General features: G+C 47.8%; 1 protein-coding gene and 1 pseudogene across 7 annotated transcripts; both read left to right on the forward strand.

The window, feature by feature from the left end:
* Positions 1–9,684: 9,684 nt before the first annotated feature.
* Positions 9,685–14,087, forward strand: LOC136505298 (uncharacterized). Of its 7 annotated transcripts, none has more exons than XR_010771165.1 (6): positions 9,685–9,980; positions 10,996–11,155; positions 12,646–12,792; positions 12,865–13,046; positions 13,137–13,341; positions 13,427–14,087. XR_010771165.1 is itself a non-coding variant. In XM_066500454.1 (6 exons), exons 3-6 carry the CDS (start codon positions 12,669–12,671, stop codon positions 13,850–13,852), a joined length of 816 nt encoding a protein of 271 aa, XP_066356551.1. In that variant the 5' UTR covers positions 9,685–9,991; positions 10,996–11,155; positions 12,646–12,668; the 3' UTR covers positions 13,853–14,087. The 7 variants fall into 7 exon arrangements, 6 of the variants coding, with proteins under 6 accessions (XP_066356551.1, XP_066356550.1, XP_066356553.1 ...); XM_066500454.1 differs by having other exon boundaries at positions 9,685–9,991; positions 12,986–13,046; XM_066500453.1 differs by having other exon boundaries at positions 9,685–9,991; positions 11,002–11,155; positions 12,986–13,046.
* A 944-nt stretch (positions 14,088–15,031) lies between these two features.
* Positions 15,032–16,112, forward strand: LOC136502578 (uncharacterized; annotated as a pseudogene).
* Positions 16,113–18,491: the final 2,379 nt, after the last annotated feature.

Below are 18,491 nucleotides of genomic sequence, written 5' to 3' on the forward strand. Positions count from 1 at the left end.
GCTGCACCGACACAGAGGGAGAGGGGGAGATGTACCCGAGACAGAGGGAGCGCCGCTGCCGTCGCTCGGGGCCGCCGCTCGGGCCGCGCCGCGCTGCCTCACCAGGAGCGCCCGCCGCCGCCGCTCGGGCCGCGCCGCGCTGCCTCACCAGGAGCGCCCGCCGCCGCCGCTTAGGCCGCCGCTCGGGCCGCGCCCTCGGGCGGGGAGGGAAGGGGCAGCGCCGCCATAGCCGCCGGATCGCGCCGCCAGATCTGGCCGCCGGAGAGGGAGAGGGAGGGCGGGGGACAGGGAGAGGGAGAGGCGAGAGGAGAGGGAAAGACGGGCGGCGGCGTCTCAGGACTTAGCCATTTGAAGATGGACCTCACGGATGCCGAGATCGAATGAGGTGATTTGGCGAAAATTTTCGGGTCCGCGGCTATTTACAGAGGTGGCTAGCTCTCCAACCGCCTCTAGAAAACACATTTACACCGCCTCTGAAAATTGTTTTGTAGAGGCAGCTCTCTCTTCAGCCGCCTCTGAAAATTGTTTACCAGAGGCGGCTCGCGACGGGGGGCACTACAGAGGCGACTCGTAAACCCAGCCGCCTTTGATCTATTTGCCCCCCGTTGCCAAAAATGCTGTCGGTAGTAGTGATGGTGAAGCTGGCCCAAGTGGTAGTGGATCATCGTGGGTCGCCTCGACATGACCGGCTCGTGACGATATATTGGCGGATGCCTGCGAGATAAGGCAAGAGATGCAAAAGATCAAAGAAAAGATTAAGAGTGTTGCCCCAGGAGAGCTAGAGGAACATGGTGGAGGCAAGGACGACCAAGATACCTTAGATTTGATTGAACTGCTTGAGCCACCGTCGTCCGTCGCCGCCGCCACCGAGGGCAGCTAGAAGCAATCGAGGCTCCCGACGCTGCCATTTGTGCCGTGATCTGTGATGTAATGCTCGTAGGAGAACAGTAAACACAACTATATATGCATGGTCTGATGTGTGATGCTGTAATATAATGAACCCAGCAGATATTTTCAATCTCTTGTGCTCGAAGAAACTCTGAACCAGCCGGTAGCTTTATCCATCGCAAGCTTAATCAGTACTGCGATTCATGCTTCTATTCATTCGTCTGCATGTATCCTGCTTGCTGGGCACATTTTTTGGATATTCCCCTGTGATTTTTGATATCGTTACTGGTAGAAGCCTGTCTGCTGCAGCTTAATTTAACGGCTCCATGAGTACAGTGACGATCATGTCAATCTCTTGCCTTATCTTGCAGATTCAACACACAGCTATGTGCTCATATCATCATATGTTTGCTAGCTCAGTACGCTCGGAGAGTGTTCCGCAGCAGCTGTGTTTCGTATGTTCCCAATTTTGCAATATATGCAATAGAAAACGATTCAAACCTTTATTTCTGAGGTTACAGCAATAGAAAACATCAAGTACTGTTGTTAGGCCAACTATATATGCGATCAACCATTAGTATACCCCTCTCGAAATCAACAAGAAATGTACACAAAATTGTGGTTATGCAATGCCACATGTTTTGATACTCCTTAAAATTTCAACATAGGGAAATTGCAGAAACGGTGGTCTGTTCGATAGAGATTCCCTATAAGTGATACTCTCTGAGAATCAGATTTACACCACACACTCACGTAATTAGTTTACACCACAGATCAGAGTAAAAAAACAGATTTCAAAGCATCATGTTTTATAGTTACCAGATTACTTTTTGTGAAACTGATTTTAAGGCCAGACATCACTTCATATATACAAGTACAACAGGATCTTCAAATTTTTTGCTAATTCAACATTCATCCTGAAGGCACAATACAGTGTCATCAGCATACTGTAGGCACACAATACCCTTATCAAAGTAATTAGGTACCAACCATTTGGGCCAGATTTAGCTAGGGTGTCTCTGCTGCTAGAATGAACAGAGTGGGGATAAAGGGTAACCTTGTCTGACTCCTTTTCCACTCTAGAAATAAGGTCCAACCACACTAAGGGTGACATGTTTCACAATCATTTTAATCCAGTTACACCACTTAGGATAAAATCCCCTACCCTCAAGGCAGTTAAAGAGAAAATCCCAACTTATTTTATCATATGCCTTCTCAAAATCCAATTTCAGGATGATACCTTCAGCCTTCCCAATTTTAGTATCATGTACAATCTCATGCAGACATATAATGCCATCAACTACAAATCTTCCTTTTCTAAAGGCATTGTGGCATCTGTTTATGATTTTCCTCATTACAGCCTAAACTCTAAGGATTAAAGCCATAGTGAATATTTTATATAACACATTTTGAAGACAAATTGGCCTAGCTATACTGTTGAATTTTATTTGCTTTTTTAATCTTAGGAAGCAAAATAATTATGCTATACTTAATCCTCTTAATATCCAGAGTGTCATCATAAAACTCCTCAAAATATTATCTCTTAAAGCAAGAACACTGCAACAGTACAGCAGATTTATTATTTGCTAGATCCCAATTCTCCTTGGTATTGTTTGCTTTTTACCATGCCACCTAAAGATTACGATGACATGATTTAAAACTTCATATACCCCCAAGTGATTGCACCCAGCTATCTGTTATGTCTTGTGCTAGATGGAGGGAGCCAACTCACTAGCCCTCACTTGAACACCACTTCAAAACAGGCTAGCAGGGGCCGTGACCCTCCCACATATGATATATATACGTGTCGCCTGTCAATCGCTCTTGGAACCACACAAGGATCCTCCCTTGCTAGATTTGTCATTTTTTTCTAAGATCTGGTTTGAGAGCTCTGTGGCGGGTAGATGTGTGTTGATTTACACAACAGGGCCACTGGTGTTGAGGACATTGTGGTTGTAGTTTTTCCACTCGAATATTGGCTTTGCAGGGTCTAACTATTAAGATTTAGTGGTTGTTTAATAAACTTTTATACTGAAAATTCATATAAGATATTATACATGAATTAGTAGCATATCATATGTTAGTCAATATTTGTTGGCATGAGAAATATGACATTGGGAGCATATAATACGATGTATAAATATACCAAACAAGAACCAATAATCGGTAAACCCACATGACCTGAAATATAGACGGCTACATGTGCCCAATTTTGAGCTTTTTGTTTGTTATAGACGATGATAAAAGAATCCTAGATTGTGATTCAGGATGAACTCTGTATCAAGTCTACCATTTAAACAGCCTGTAAATGCTCAGCAAGTCCTGTTTATAGCTTTTCCATACTCAGCACTCCTGGTGCCTAGCAGCCTGGCAATACGGTAGGCGTATTAATTTACCGACTCCTGAAGGATCGATAGAAGCAAAACACCAGAAATCAGCTGTAGGGCCTTGGTGCCACACACCATGATTAATATCTGACACATCAATACCAGAGCCGCACCTTGGATTTTGAGTCTGAGTATACAAATTTTTGAAGTGTTAAAGTTTTTATAGCCTAAATCATAGCCTTTATCATGTGTACTTGATATAGAGCATCACCTAGTCGTAAGACAAATTGTATAATATGCAAAAAGATAAAACACAAAAGTGATCCCAAATGTTCAACATATAGAGGTACTAATTGTTCAACATATTAAAGTGGCAATGCCTGAAACGCAGAGGATGTAAAACAGCAAAATGATAAGAAAGCTTACAAACTATAGGACAACTTTCTGATCCTTCGTGTTTCGGAAATGAGTAATGATGTCTTAGTCATTAACCTGTTGCAAAAAAGAATTGCCTTACAACAATTGTAAGCAAGCAATCTTTTCAAGTATTTCTTTTTCTGTATCTTGCTTCTTTGCTTGTTTTTCTATATAGTCCACTGAAGTTTGTAGGTGCGCAATAGAATGGTTTTTGGGCTGCAAGAGGGATAGGTATGGTGTTACTTGTGTCATTTTTTTTTATTTTTTTTAAATTTATGTACATGCCATATACTATATATAAATTTATTTTTTTTAAAAAAGAATAGGTATTCAACTTAATACCTGAATTCAAGTTGACCCTACTCCCCTGATAAATACATAGACGATCATGTTTAATTTGCCGTAAAAATGGCATGTGTAATCTAGCCTGCAAATCTCTTGCCGCTTGTAATTTATCTAGCCACGTGAAATCTCGTTTGGACAAATAATCAATGAGACGTGTTCATTTCCGGATACAATTAACTACCAGTTTGAACCAGAGACGCACCATTTCTTGCTGCTAGTACACATGATTGTGTCCCTGAACAAGTTAGCTATTTCTGCACGTATCGGATCGATCAATCGACGTGTCAGTCGGCTGCCACAGAAACAAACAGTACGCACACAAGAGAGACGCAGCCGATCGAGAGAAACCCTGAATACAAACAGCGGAAATGCACTGTCAAGAGGGGCACAAGAGCAAGCACGCCAGGAGGAGGCAGGCCGGCGTTCGGGCACCCTCTCCCCTCGGTCACCTGTGCGAGTTTCCCAAGTGACCGGGCGTGGAAGGGACCCGGACCACAGCCGGCTCCCGAAGGAGATATATCCTCTGCCGCTCGCAAGCATTCTTCTAGCACAGCACCAGATGCTGGATGAATCAGCAACAAAACAATTGCCCTAACAACATCAATTTCATACTTAGCGTCATACCACAAGCTAATTTTTGTTCTTCATATCACAATACCATAATAAGAAATACAGTCTCTGCAACAGTACGTTCAACATTCCGATACAATACATATTGTCCTATTCCTAACAAGAACCAATTACAGAAATTACAATTCAACATACCGATACAATACAAATTTTTCATGACATGACGTAACCTCCATCAACGTCCAGGCCAAACAGCAGCAGATACCAACTCCCTCAGTGCTGAGACGGGCGTAGTACTATTGATCAACACCCACTCCGATGGATCGTACGTCGCACCCTCTCCATACCTACGCAGCCACAAATAATTATCCATTGCAAAGCATGATATGATAATCCACGCTTGCTTTTCCCTCTTGAAGAATGGAACCCCTTCCAATACATGCCACCGCTCTTTGAGGACCCCAAACCTCCTTTCAATGATATTGCACAGCTTGGAGTGAATGTAGTTAAATTTCTCCTGACGATCTAATGTGCGAACATCTACGCCGTCAAATTGTGACTGATGATACCTTGTCGACCGGAAAGGAGTCATGTATCCTGGCTGATCCATGTATCCCGAATCCGCAAGGTAATACCGACCTACATCAATTGAACCATTTCAAGTGTTACTACCAAAACAAATGTTGCAATAAACTAGGTACAAAACTGCAACGTCATAGGCTTCAAAAAATTCACAAACCTAGGGGTGGATGCGGGAACCTTGGATCCGCCTGACAATCTTGTAGAACCGCCATGTCATGACATGCACCCGCCTTCCCGGCTCCCACGTACGTGAAGCGGCCATGCATGTCTACTATGGCGCAAACATTAATCGAAACATCTCCTTTCCTATTAATGAAGTCAACTTTGGCTTCTCGGTTCACCTCAACTGGTATGTGAGTGCCATCTATAGCACCTATGCATCCATCAAACCATGGCGCATATTCTGCAAGTTCTGAGCTCACTTGTGTATAGTGACTACTGGATGCAACTAGTACAGTCTGTGCCCACCTAAACATAATATCTGCCACCATAGTTGTCTTGCTACTTATTGTATCCAAAGACCGTTCGAATCTATCGCTGCCTTCTCTAACACAAGCTCCGTGCGCACATATCCATACAAATAACCCTAAAGCTTCAATGGAACCGCACTCTTTTGTAGTTTTCAACCCATACGGAACTAAGCAGGCATGCAAGTTCAAGAAAGCATCAGGTGATATACGTAAATTATCCTTGCACTTTTTAGGGTTTTGAAGATTCCTTTGCATCCATTGAGCCCCTGTCAGCTTGGGTATGGGATTTACCATAGGTGGCTCCGGCGCCATTACTGCTTTAATCCTTCGAAGCACGATAGCCGCCTCGGCCAAGTTCGTCAAGTCCAGACCGTCGCTGCAACTATCACTTGTCGACGAGTCCTCGTTGCTGTCCATATTCAACTGACATATGCAAAGACGAATTGGCAACAATGTCAAATTAACTCAATGGACTTATGTGGCATTGTTGTCTAGTATTTGCATGATTAAGCAAGGCACGAGGAATGAATAAAAACGTGCAGACGGTCCTATAGAAAAGGACTACACTACAGATCAATGCAGTACAATTCAAATTGCCAACATCGGGAATACAGAACAAAAGAAATAAACCCATCTGTGACATATAGTAAATGGTGGACATGAGGTATGTATCTTTAACTTGTAACATCGACACCACAGAGAAGATACATTTATATCAGCTATCCGACAGAACCAGCTTAAAACATTTAATGAGATTCGTTAAACTGTATATACTGGGCCTAACCAGTTATGTGGATATGCCACATAAACAAAATCGGCATATCTAAGTTTGATATCACAGACCAAATAACTTGATGGTGACTCAATATCAGACCATGTATCTGGATTGGAAAACATCACATCAGGCCAAACATTACCTAAGCAAGACCAACCACACCAATCCAGTGGGAAACAGTTCAAGGATCAACTAGTGGCAAAGATCGTATTCCGCTCCAAAGAAACAAATCCCTTGTGCTGCATGATAATTCTCTCACTTCATAGTGGTTTCGCACTAGATGTCCCATTCTTTTCTATCGCATGTTCTCTTGCACGCTTCCGTTTACGCCATTCTTCAAGACCTGGAGAAGTTCACAAAACATCATCAGGTGAGACGAGTTCACAAGAAGAGCAAATGCGGGGAAAATCTGCCGAGCTGCTCCAGCTCTACTTACAAGCAGTAACAATTATTCAACTTGTTAGCAACTGGCAGCACAACATGAGGAAAGGCTGTCCTGTCAGCAGCAATATGTAGTTCATGTTCAAAGTATTTCCGTACTGAAAATTCAAAAGATACAAGATATCACTGCTGAACAATGATCTTAATCAAACATACAAGTTTATCGCTGCCTGTTTGTAAGCATCCATATAGGCATTGCTATAGTACCGCTGCAGTGTCCTAAAGAACTCTTGAGATTGAATAGCAAACTTCAAGTGGCCCCACCTTATCAGTATAATTGAATGGCCAACTCACAATAAAAAATGAACTTTTAGGATGATTGATCATCTTAATGTAGGTTACAGTTATCTTTAACTTCTGATTTGTGTCATAGCTAGTCCACTATATCAGTAGTAATGCACCATTCTTCACAACCCACTTTCTTCAGTTAAGTTGCAAAGCCTGAAATACTCACACTTTGTAGTTCTCAGTTGGGTACACAAGACCAAAAAATGTCTCATTCAATGTAGGCGCGCTCCTTTTAGGGTTGGTTACTGCCAACAGAATGAATGTGGATACAAGTAAGAGAACAAGTACTATGCATTTCACTAACACAAAATTATATCAGATTATCATAACAGCACTAAAAACTTGCTGGAAAATTGACCTTGACCTCCTCAAGCGCAAGATCTCTTTGATCAGCAAGAATGGCAAGGTCTGCACCAGTTGTCCTTGATCAGCAAGAATGGCAAGGTCTCCACCAGTCTGCAAATGTAAAAAATTAAATGTTGTGAAAAAGTATGAAGAGTTTAAACATCCTCAAATAATGGTGGTACCATGTCAAATAATAATTGGTGACAGGAATTAGCAAATGTTCAGCTGGCAATTACAGGATGCAATAACAGGATGCAATTTGTCCATATTTGATACACACAAATTGAACTGCAAACAATGTTCTCAAACGGTCTTTATTACAAAACAAAGTACTCAACACGCGAATTTAGGAAAAACTAAAGGAACTAAAGACCCGCAGGAGTTCCTTTTCGTTTCGATCACTTGGACTTTGAAGTCATAATGTCCCAGGAGACGTTCACGTAGTTCATCCGCCCTTGTTGTTTGGTTTCCAAATCCAGGATGTCACTCTCGCTGTACCCATCCTCTTTCAAAATCTGATTGACTTTTGCCATCTCCTCGGCTTCAGTGGTTTGACGGGACTTCATCTCCCTCAATTCCTTAATGATTTGGCTGAGGCCGTCAAGGCAGTCATCAAGGGAAGGGAGTCTGGGTACTCTTCTTTTTCATTGGGCTAGAAACGGAATATTCCCTGCTGGTTCTTTTGGAGGGCTGACCACAAGTACGGGGTTGTACGGGCTCGTCTGACATTTCATGAGGAGTCTGAGGGCTACCACCACTGCAGGTTTGTTGAGTGCCATGTCCACCGGCAGAGACCAGCTGGCCCCTATCACGGGGGGTGTGTCCAAAAATCGCGAACAGCTGTTCAGAACATGGTGGACGTTTGTACTTGTCACCAGTAGGTTGGGTACTTTCCTGCACGTGTGGCATGGTTGGACATGTTAGTACTCAGTTAGTGGGAACCTACCATGTCTATAGGAATGAAGTAGAACATCGAAGTTAGTACCCCATGGACAGAGGCAAGCCAATCGGGGTCAGCAGCCACCTCATCGGTATCTAGGTCACCAGCGCCGGTCCTATGATTTTAAGGGTCCTCGGACGATTTCGTCCTAACGGTTTCTCCCGATCATATATAAAATATTATAATATATATGCGCTAATTTTACTTACAAAACGAAAGCAAATTCAATAACATATTTTTAATTTAACATGTCTGATAATTATCGAGGAACAATATAGATTAATGAATATATTTGTAGATGTATGATAATTATCGAGGAATAATGTAGATTAAAAAAAGTAATATATTCGTTTTCTTTTCTTACCCATGACAAATGTTTCTTAGGTAACATTATAAAATGCTAACATGTAAATTAGAAGAAAAATATGACTATAGTACTAGAAGTCTGAAATACTATACAAATAATTAATTTGGATTAAAAATAAAAAGGAAAAAAATACCTTGGGCCTAAATAACTAATCAGTGATCGCAATTCATAAGAAGCAAAGAATCAAGATGTCGTCGTCGTGGAGCCCTGCCTGGTTGCCGTCCTCGTGCGCCGTGTCCGTGTCTCCGGTAATCTAGCTCTTCGCGACGGCGCGGCTCGCCAGCTCTGCGCGTGTAAAGCGCACGTCCCGAACTCACGATCAGAGTGTGTTGTGTGCAGCGTGACTCCTCGCTTCCTCTCTACCCGAGGGCCGTGGGGAAAGAAATCTATGAAAGAAATGTCAATGTTGTCTTTTTAGACCGCCTAGCCAGTTCTATGTCTCTCTTCTTATTAGTTTGCTAATGCCTAATGTACTATAGGACCTGAGGGTTTGTATACCTGGGCTTGGGCCCCTCCTTCGCTTGAGCTCTCGGTCGTCGCACCTCGTGGCCTACCCTTAGGGCCGGCACTGCGGGTCACGGCCTAGGCCAGTGTGCTTGCAACCGTCGCGCCAATTGAAGAACGCCCTTTTCAGGTCATTGAACTTGTTCTGGAGCTGCTTCTTGTGGTAGCCCAAATTAGTGCACTCGTTGAAGGGATGATGGATGCCGATAGGGGTCGGACATCTGTCCGCCCAGTGACAAAGTTCTTTCTGTTTGGCCACTAGGTCAAGCAACAAAGATCACGGGCCGTTCGGTTCGCTGGGCTGGAGCGGCTGGGGCTGGCTTGGGTGATAAGCCCAGCCGTTCGGCAGCCCAGCCCAGCCCAGCCGAACGGCTGAAGCCAGCCACGGCAGAAAGGCCGCGGCCGCTCTCCCTCCCTCCCGCCCGCCGGATGCCAGTCGCCCAGGCCGCCTCTCGCCTCCCTCCCCCACTCCGCTCGTTAGGGTTCGGGCGACTGCATCGCCGCCATCCGGTCCGCCACCAGGTCCCGCCCCTCCCCTCGGCGGCCCCTCCGGCCACCGCACGCGTCGCCGGCCCGAGCCACCGCCCCTCCCTCGCGGCAACTAGCCGCCGAGCCAGTTCGTCGACGGGCCGAGCCACCGGCGCACACCCGTCGCCGGCCCCGAGCTACCGCCTGACCGAGTCGCCGCTCCTCCCTCCGTCCGAAGCGTGGCGTCCAGCAGGTGACATCCAGGTTCCGTCCCATCCCCTCCGGTCACCGCCTCCCTCCCTCGCTCCTTCGCGCCGCGCTCAGGTTTAGATCTCGCCCGTTTCACCTAGCCCCGAGGTGCCGCAGGTGTGAGAGCAGAATATCTCCACTTCGATTCGGTCCCTTCCCGTGGTCAGGTCCGAGCGCGCTTTGAATTCATCTCCTGCCCTCCCACGTTGTTGAATCGTTCCTCCATGAGCAGTTAGTGCTTTGATCGGATCACAATATCCTATATGGTGGAAGGCACAGGTCAGGCATGCAGCTGTACATGATCTCATGCATGATAGTCCTCTCTAGCTAAAGATGATATGGTTTTACTGAACTTACAATTCAGTGTTTGAGGTTGTAGTGTATAAGTGTAGTATCAGCTAACCACAGGTTGCTCGTTAGCTACTCTATTGTTTTTTTAAAAAACGAATTTAGCTAGTCTATTGATGCTACTTTCTTAGAGTCAATAGAAAACTTGGACTGCCAATGGTCAATTGGTAGTCCAAGCAGAACTTTTATCACTTACATCATAAGCCTGACAAATGCCACCAAATTGTGCCACTTGCTGGTGAGCCTGTGGAGCAAAATAGATAGCTGCTTATTTTTCTTTGAACTTTCATGAGTTGTGCGCTCTTTTTCCTAACAGTATTGGAATCCAAGGTCCAGTGATCTTCATTTAGCTGTTAGATCCTTGAACAACTTTTCCAAATTCCCTCTTTTGCCTGAGCGTTATAATAGCTTTGTCGAAACCCAGCACACCCAGTTCTGAAGAAGTTGGACACATCCAATGGCTTCAAAAAACTGCTTTCCTATTACCCATTTTTAAAACTCAGAAACAATATTTGAAGTAAATTATCTCTGTTTAAGAAAGACAATACACACAGTTAAATATAATCGTTTAAGAAAGACAGAATGGGCTGCATTGGTAAATTATCTCTGTTCTTCCGATCGTATATGCCTCTTATGCATTTCAGCATGTAATGTTGCTTCTTTCGATAAAGCTGTAGGTTGCGTTGGGATACATTGGTTTCTGTGGTGAATTGGAGGAGTATTATCCAACGGTGCCCACGCTGGCAGCGTCGTCAACATCTTCGTGCTCTCCACCTCAAGCCAGGCACTCCAACCCAGTTTCAAAACGCCGGCGGCGTTCTGCAAAGGCAGGTTCCCATTTCCTTACACAAATCCATTTTTCTCGTACCGGTTGGTAGCTGTTACACCATCTGCTTACGTTCATTTGCATTGGATACATGATACAGATGCCCCGTGATCGTGCATGGAGCATTAAATGTAGACGAAACAAAAAACTAATTGCACAGTTTGGTTGGAAATCGCGAGACGAACGTTTTGAGCCTAATTAGTCCATGATTGAACACTAATTGTCAAATAAAAACGAAAGTGCTACAGTAGCCAAATTCTAACTTTCCCCTCTAAGCGCGTGTTTTGTTTGGGGGAAAGTTAGAATTAGGCTACTGTAGCACTTTCGTTTTTATTTGGCAATTAGTGTTCAATCATGGACTAATTAGGCTTAAAACGTTCGTCTCGCGATTTCCAACCAAACTGTGCAATTAGTTTTTTTTCATCTACATTTAATGCTCCATGCACGTATCGTAAGATTCGATGTGATGGCTATTGTAGCATTTTTTGGGAACTTGGGGTGGGAACTAAATGCGCGCTAAACACGAGCTTCACGGAGGAAACAGGAAGAGCCTCCCTCCCCTGTAGGTTGACAGAGCCCGTCGGCCAGGCCTCGGGGAGCAGGCCGCTGAGCTGCAGCAGCCCAACGTGACCCGTCGGGCAGACCTCGAAATACGTGGACTCGGGACGCGAAATGACCTGCCCCTGCCTGTGCCTGTGGTTATGGTCTCGACCGAAGTTCGTGCCTGTGAGCCCGCCCTTTTCGTCCTCTGTCGCGGGGCCCGTGAGAGAAGGAGCTGCGCCGCCTCCCCCCCCCCCCCCCCGGCGCCGGAGCACCGTGCCCCCACCCCCGCCGCCGCAGCCGGAGCACCCTGCCGCCCCCCACTGTTCCTTAGGGTTTCGTCGGCTCGGCGTTGGAGGCGGAGGCGGAGGCGGCGAATGCCTGGGCTCCCGTGCCTCCTGGCGAACTAGAGCACCTCGCGGCGGCATCCCCTCCAGCGACTTGGTCAGTTCCCTGCCGCAATGCCCCTGCGCTCTCTCACGAGGATACTGTCTTAAACCAAGTTTGGAACGGCTTGTTTGGATATTGTGTTCAATAGTTTTCTTGGATAATACTTGACATTGATGTTGCTCTCTCACCTCAAGGATAAAGATTAGACGCATCCTTCATTGTTTTCGCCTGGCATATGAAGAATTTTAAGCCAAGCCCAGAGCTGTTTTGTCTACTGAAATTCTAAATCTGGGAAGAGGTGAAGAATTTTTCAGGAACAAATGAGCTGAACTGAACTGCCATGTTTTCATTTTTATTCAAAACTCTCCAACAAACAGATTGAACAGCTCTTTCCATTTTGAATTTAGTTTACCAGTCCTTTAATCATTATTGAACAGCTATGTCATGATATTTTACTGAGATGGTTAATTTATTGTGAATCTATAGCCTGTTAAAATTATTTGCTGCCTGCAACACATGACTTTTGTGGACCAGATCTGATTTGGTTCAGCTACTTGATAGTGAGTCCAGCAATAAAATGAAGGACGAATGAAGGACGAATCCTCTGGTTCGTCCCTGGATGACCCTGGCGATCCGCGGAGATCCAGCCGGCGCTGTGCCTCTTCGGTGAGGCTATCTCGCCGGAGTCGGTCTTTACCCGGTCGATTGCCAGGTACTTAGCATATCACGTCCTCCTCGTCTTCCTTCGCATCTGCTGACAGAGGCGGAGCTCCCCATATGGCAGGGAGGGGCAGCTGCCCCACCTACTGCCGGCATGGAGTTCTTGGTTCTTTCTGAATCAGGGTGAATAGTCTTCCTTAAATAACACACGGGGTTTCTAAAAAAGGGTTTGGCATCATTCTCAGTTTCAAAACCCAGTCGACGGACCAACTCGGAGCCGCGTGCAAGCGCAGTCATTCCTGCAAGGTTTAGTTATGCTTTAATTTATATAAGAAATTATATGCACATTTTCAAAAACTTCTGAAGAATTTGAGTTGCTTTTCATGCTTAGAATAGATTGATGGCTGGATCCGAGGATTTCGAAATCCTTAGGATCCTTGCAAACAATAGGATGTCGGCAACAGAATGGTCTTCATGGTATCCTGATGACGAGGTGCAGCGTGATGTTCTGCCTTTGGTGCAAACGAGTGTAAAAGACATTGATGCCACAAAACTAAAACAACAGATTGAGAGATTTGAGTTGATAGTCAAAAGATATGTGGTAAGCAGTGTAATCCATATCATAGTCCGAAACTTATTTTAATCCTAGGGCCCTTCCCAACTGACCATGTTTTTTGTTTATGCAGGAAGGTACTGAAGAAATTGTGGAACATAAGGAGCTTATGCTTACTGTGTTCTCCAGTGGCATGGCCCCAACTGTCATCCCTAGAGGTCAGAAAAGAAATTCCACTTCTGTGGATGAACAGGATGGCAGTGATGAACAGGATGGCAGTGCCATGAAACGTTGCTCTAAAAGTTCTTACCGTTCCGAGAGTGTTGATATGACTAGGTTTTTGGACCAAAATGAAGCTGCTCGAGAAATTTTTAAGGGTCCTACAAGTATGAAAGAATGTACTCGTAAACTTGAGAGATGTGGTTTTAAAGGCCAGCTACTTTGGAATGCTCTCGACAAATTGAAGGTTGATTTAGAATTGCGTGAGATATTCATCAATTTGGAAGATTGTGAGGCAACAGGGTATATGTTGCATTTCCTGGGTGACAAGCCTGTTTAGCTGTGTGATGTTGTGAACTTAAGACATTTGTACTGGGTGACAAGCCTGTTTAGCTGTGTGATGTTGTGAACTTAAGACATTTGTACTTGTGTTGAGTTAGGGCTATTTTTAAGACATGACTGCTCTCTCTGTTATCATGAATGCTCTTCCTGCTGCTGCTGCTCTCTCTTTTAATCTTTTGTGTCTCCTGTGATGTGTTGGCATGCAGCAGCAGCAGGCTTGACGCCTTGAACTTTATGCTCTTGTTCTCTTGTCGTTGTGAACTGTGTGTCGTGGTGTACTGGTGTGCAGTGTGCACTTGCATCTGAATGTTGCATTGCATTTGCGCAAGACTAAGTAGTAGGTATCAGTTATCAATGTTTGAGCAGCACATGCTCCATTTTGCTGATGTGCTCCGTTTTAGTGAGCTGCTCCATTTGAGCAGCACATGCTCCAACCCCAAGCCCGAACGGGCTAAAAAAAGGCAGAACGGGCTGCGAAAAGAACAAGGCAAACAACGTGAGGAAGAAGAGCTTACCGTGGAAGCTATGGGCCACGCAAGCAGCAACGAGGAAGAAAGCGACGGGAAGAAGAGGAAGCTAACGCAGCCGACCCGTGAGGCAGGCCGGCTGAGCCGCTGCCAGGAAGGTCCCAAACTCATATAGCTATATGTAGTATTTTAGAGTATTTTCTCTATTTTGGCAGGAATACATACCAAATGCATTAACCCTATGCTTGAATAACAAACAACCGGCCCATCGTTCTATGTACTGCTGCTGCCTTACCAACGGTCATGGCCTAAAATTAGTCCCTATTTCCACAAGTAGGAGAAAGACAAATTGGTTGCTCCCCATCTTGGTGTTCATATGGCCACCGAATTCAAATGTGGGGTATAAAACTTTATAAACGGTATAAAACTTTATAAAACTTTATAAACTTTATAAACTTATAAACGGTATAAAACTTTATAAAACTTTATAAAGCTGTGGCCGGCAACCACTTCTCCACTGCCGCTCTCCATCGATGCCTCTGCTCTCGTCAACAAAGCCGCCGCCGCCGCCGCCGCGGCGAACTCCTCGCCGGATCCAGAAAGACACTGACCCCGCCCTGTCGGCCGAAACGAGTCACTCCACCGCGCGTCACGCTGCCCACACCCGACACGGAAACAAACGCGGCACCCACCGCGCGGCCGGCCACCGCCGCACGAACGAACCAGCCGGAATTGCCGCGGAACCAGCGGGAAAAACGGGCGGGATCCTCACCGCCCCGCGGGCCGCCGCGGCGCCGTCGGCAATGGAGGTCGCTTCCTCGTCCTCCTCCCCGTCGCCTTCCGCGCCGCCGGCGGCCTCCTCCAAGCCGGCGCTCCGGCTCAACCCCGCGGCCGTCCTCTTCCGCCGCCTCCCCACCACGACCCCGACCACCGCGAACCCCGTCACCGCCTCGGCGTCCCCCCGCGCAGGCCAGTGGTGGGGCGCCGGGGCGGCCAACCCGCTCGCCGCCTTCCTCTCCTCCCTCATCCCCTGGCGCGAGCAGCGGCCGTCGAAGCAACAGCGTGGAGGGCGGCCAAGGCGGCGGCCGAGGAGGAGGCCGAGGCGCGGCAGCTGGTGGGGTGCGCGGTTGCCGCTGTTCCGGCCGTACGTGGCGCAGCTGCCGTGGCACGGCGGCGCGCGGGCGTGGCTGTCGAAGCTCTTCCCGCGCTACGGCCACTACTGCGGGCCCAACTGGTCCAGCGGCAAGGAGGCCGGCTCCGTGCTCTGGGACCGCCGCCCCGTCGACCAACTCGACTTCTGCTGCTACTGCCACGACATGGCCTACGACACCCACGACCAGGCCCAGCTCCTCCGCTGCCTCGAGGGGCAGCCGCCAGACCCCCGCACGCGACGGCAATCGCCGCCGCCGTCATCTACCGCGCCATGTGCATCTTCGGTAAGCTACGCCACCGCCCAAACCCAAATTTTCCACTTGCCTATTCTCGTGCTGAGCCTGGATTGGTGCGGTGATGCGTGTACAGGACTGAAGACGATCCTGATCCCGTACCGGACGAACCTCGTGCGGCTGCAGACCGGGCTGAATTACGCCAATTTCTTCGCCGATTTCGTGAAGAGGGTGGCGTCGTCGTTGGGCAGGCCGACCGGCGGCGAGAAGCAGAGATTGTGAACGGATGAATTTTGCTCGCTTGATAGTAGATGGCGCCCAATTTAAGATGAAATGGGTATCGTTGGACAGCAGCTACAGCGACCACTGAACATGATAGCTGAATCATCAGCATTGCAGGCTTGCAGCTCAACGTCTTCATCTGGTAGTACAACACATGATGTCCTCGAAGTCACAAATTGACGCCATCTTAAATCATCTTCCGAACAAACAAAGACAAGAAGTATCGCTTGATTCATTTCACATGACGCCATCTTCCAGACAACAAAACATCGCTTAAATCATCTCACAGGACGGAAAGCGGCAAGCAAAAACCACACAAATGTGTAGGCAACGAAAAACCACATGGAAATCCAGCAGGTGACGCCGCTAACTGAATACTCAGCAGATAAGCAAGCTCAATGCAGTTCAGCAGAGTCTTCCGTCAACGCGCAACGCGTGTTTCTAGCGCGATTATGGGCATGTTTTGTTTCAGCCACAGTTTGCCACGCCTAACCTTAAGTGTGCCACGGAAAATTTAGTAGGTGTTTGGTTCTTCATCCAGATATGGCACACCGCCGCCACGAGCTCATCTCGCCGCACATTTTCGCCGTGAGTCTGTGACGGGCATTTTTGCCGCCAGAGGCCCGTGGCGCCGCCCCGTCCGACCCCGCCGCCCCCTCGAGCCCGCCGCACCCTCCGAGCCCACCGCCCCCTCGACCCTGCCTCCCCTCCAACCCCGCCGCCCCTCCGGCCGTCGCCCCCTCGACCCCGCCGCCCCTCTGGCCGCCGCACCCTCCGACCCCACCGCCCCTCCGGCCGCTGCCCCTCCGCCCCGCGACTAGGGGACTACTCCGCAGCGTCACGACACGAGGAGAGGCTCGATTTGGCGATTCTGGGAGGCAATCGGTGAGGCGGCTACGTGGGGAAACTCGAGGAGCGTGACCGGAGGCGACTCGACGGTGGCGGCCCGCGGCGAAGCTGTTCCTCAAGGGAGAGGACGGGCGGGCGAGGTACACGGCGGCGGACACGCTGTCGTTCGTGGCGGCAAGCCTCGCGAAGGGCGGGGTGTCGGCGGGCGGCGCATCAGCAGGGTGGACGGTGTTGTTCCGGTGCGGGGAGGGGTCGTCGCCCCTGCGGCGGGTGTTCGGGGACGCCACGCTCAGGGACACCGTCATGCCGCCAAACTTACCAAACAACAGCCGAACTTTTTTGCCAAATCTTAGTTACTAACCAAATAGTCTGTTTTTTGCCACAGATTGTGGCAAGCCACAGGTATGGCAACTACCCAACCTTAGGCGTGGCAAGCTGTGGCCGGCGACCAAACAGGCTCGTGTCTCGATCCCTCCTAATGTACGTGGAATGAAGTGAAAAACAGATTAGTTTCCACTCCAATAATCATCCTCAATCCATACGGATTAAATGTGATTTGACTCTATCCAAACAAGGCTCAATGATAATCCAGGCACGACCATGCCTCGGAATGAAAGTTTACGGAACTCAAACATACCGACGGATCGAGCTGGGCTAGTACTGGAACGGAACGGGGCTTGGGGCACCGGGCAGGGAGCCGGGGAGACGCACGTCAGCCGACAGGAGGCCGACCGCGCGACGTCCGCCGTCGCATCAGCGCCGTTTGACCCTCTCGGCCCCACCCGTGTCCGTACGGTCTCCGTCCGGCCGCGAGACCGTCCACGCACGCAGCGCAACGCAACGCAAGGCGCTACTACATCCCTGCTCCTCCGTGCGTGTCGTCGTCGTCCCATGCATCACTCAACTCAACGGACGCCCGGCCCGACCGAGGCATGCAAGAATGCAAGATACGCAACCTGTTCGCTTGCTCGTAAATAATCGTAAATTTTTAGCCGGAAACAGTATTTTTATCTCACACCAAACCAGCCAACGGTAAATAATCCACGATCGTTTACGGCCTCCCAAACATGCTAACGATGGATAATGCATATGCAGGCGTCCGCAGCGGTCAAAGAAAGATCACGCCTGCCTCCCGCACTACTCCTCCCTTCTCTCATCGCGCCTCTGCACGCGTCGTTGGGTACAGTAATCCGGTACGGTCTCAATTTCATGCGCATGCACGTATAGAGATGACCAAAAGAATACTACTGTCTCCCTCCTACGCTTTGTTATTCTGTAACCGAATTATACGCTTTCTCCTGGGCAAAGTATGTGATGCTGAGAGCAGCTTAACTTCTGTGTTGGCCCATATATAATGACTATGTCCATTGATTGATTTTTAGCTTAACCATCGCTTACAGTTTTCCAACCCTTCAGTCATTATCAAACAGCCCACAATAAGAAGAAGAAACAGACTAGTAACAAAACATTAGGATTATCTCACAGCTGGCATGCTGGAATCTGCCCAATGTCCAGCTTGATTTGCAAGTCCAGCCCTTGCAGATCCTACACCGTCTCATAATGCAACTAAATGTCCCATTGAGTATGGAGATCATCATAATTACGTGTTGGAGAATCTGGCATGTCAGAAATGAGCAGATTTTCAATCAAGTGC

The sequence above is a fragment of the Miscanthus floridulus genome, chromosome 14, assembly GCF_019320115.1.
Source record: "Miscanthus floridulus cultivar M001 chromosome 14, ASM1932011v1, whole genome shotgun sequence".
NCBI classification, from domain to species: Eukaryota; Viridiplantae; Streptophyta; class Magnoliopsida; order Poales; family Poaceae; genus Miscanthus; species Miscanthus floridulus.

Bases quoted from the DNA above. Each gene is read 5' to 3' on its own strand.
- LOC136505298 (XM_066500454.1), top strand. From the start codon at position 12,669: ATGAAGGACGAATCCTCTGGTTCGTCCCTGGATGACCCTGGCGATCCG. The intron at 12,793-12,985 runs GTACTTAGCATA...CATCATTCTCAG, and splicing joins TTTACCCGGTCGATTGCCAG to TTTCAAAACCCAGTCGACGG. The intron at 13,047-13,136 runs GTTTAGTTATGC...TGCTTAGAATAG, and splicing joins AGCGCAGTCATTCCTGCAAG to ATTGATGGCTGGATCCGAGG.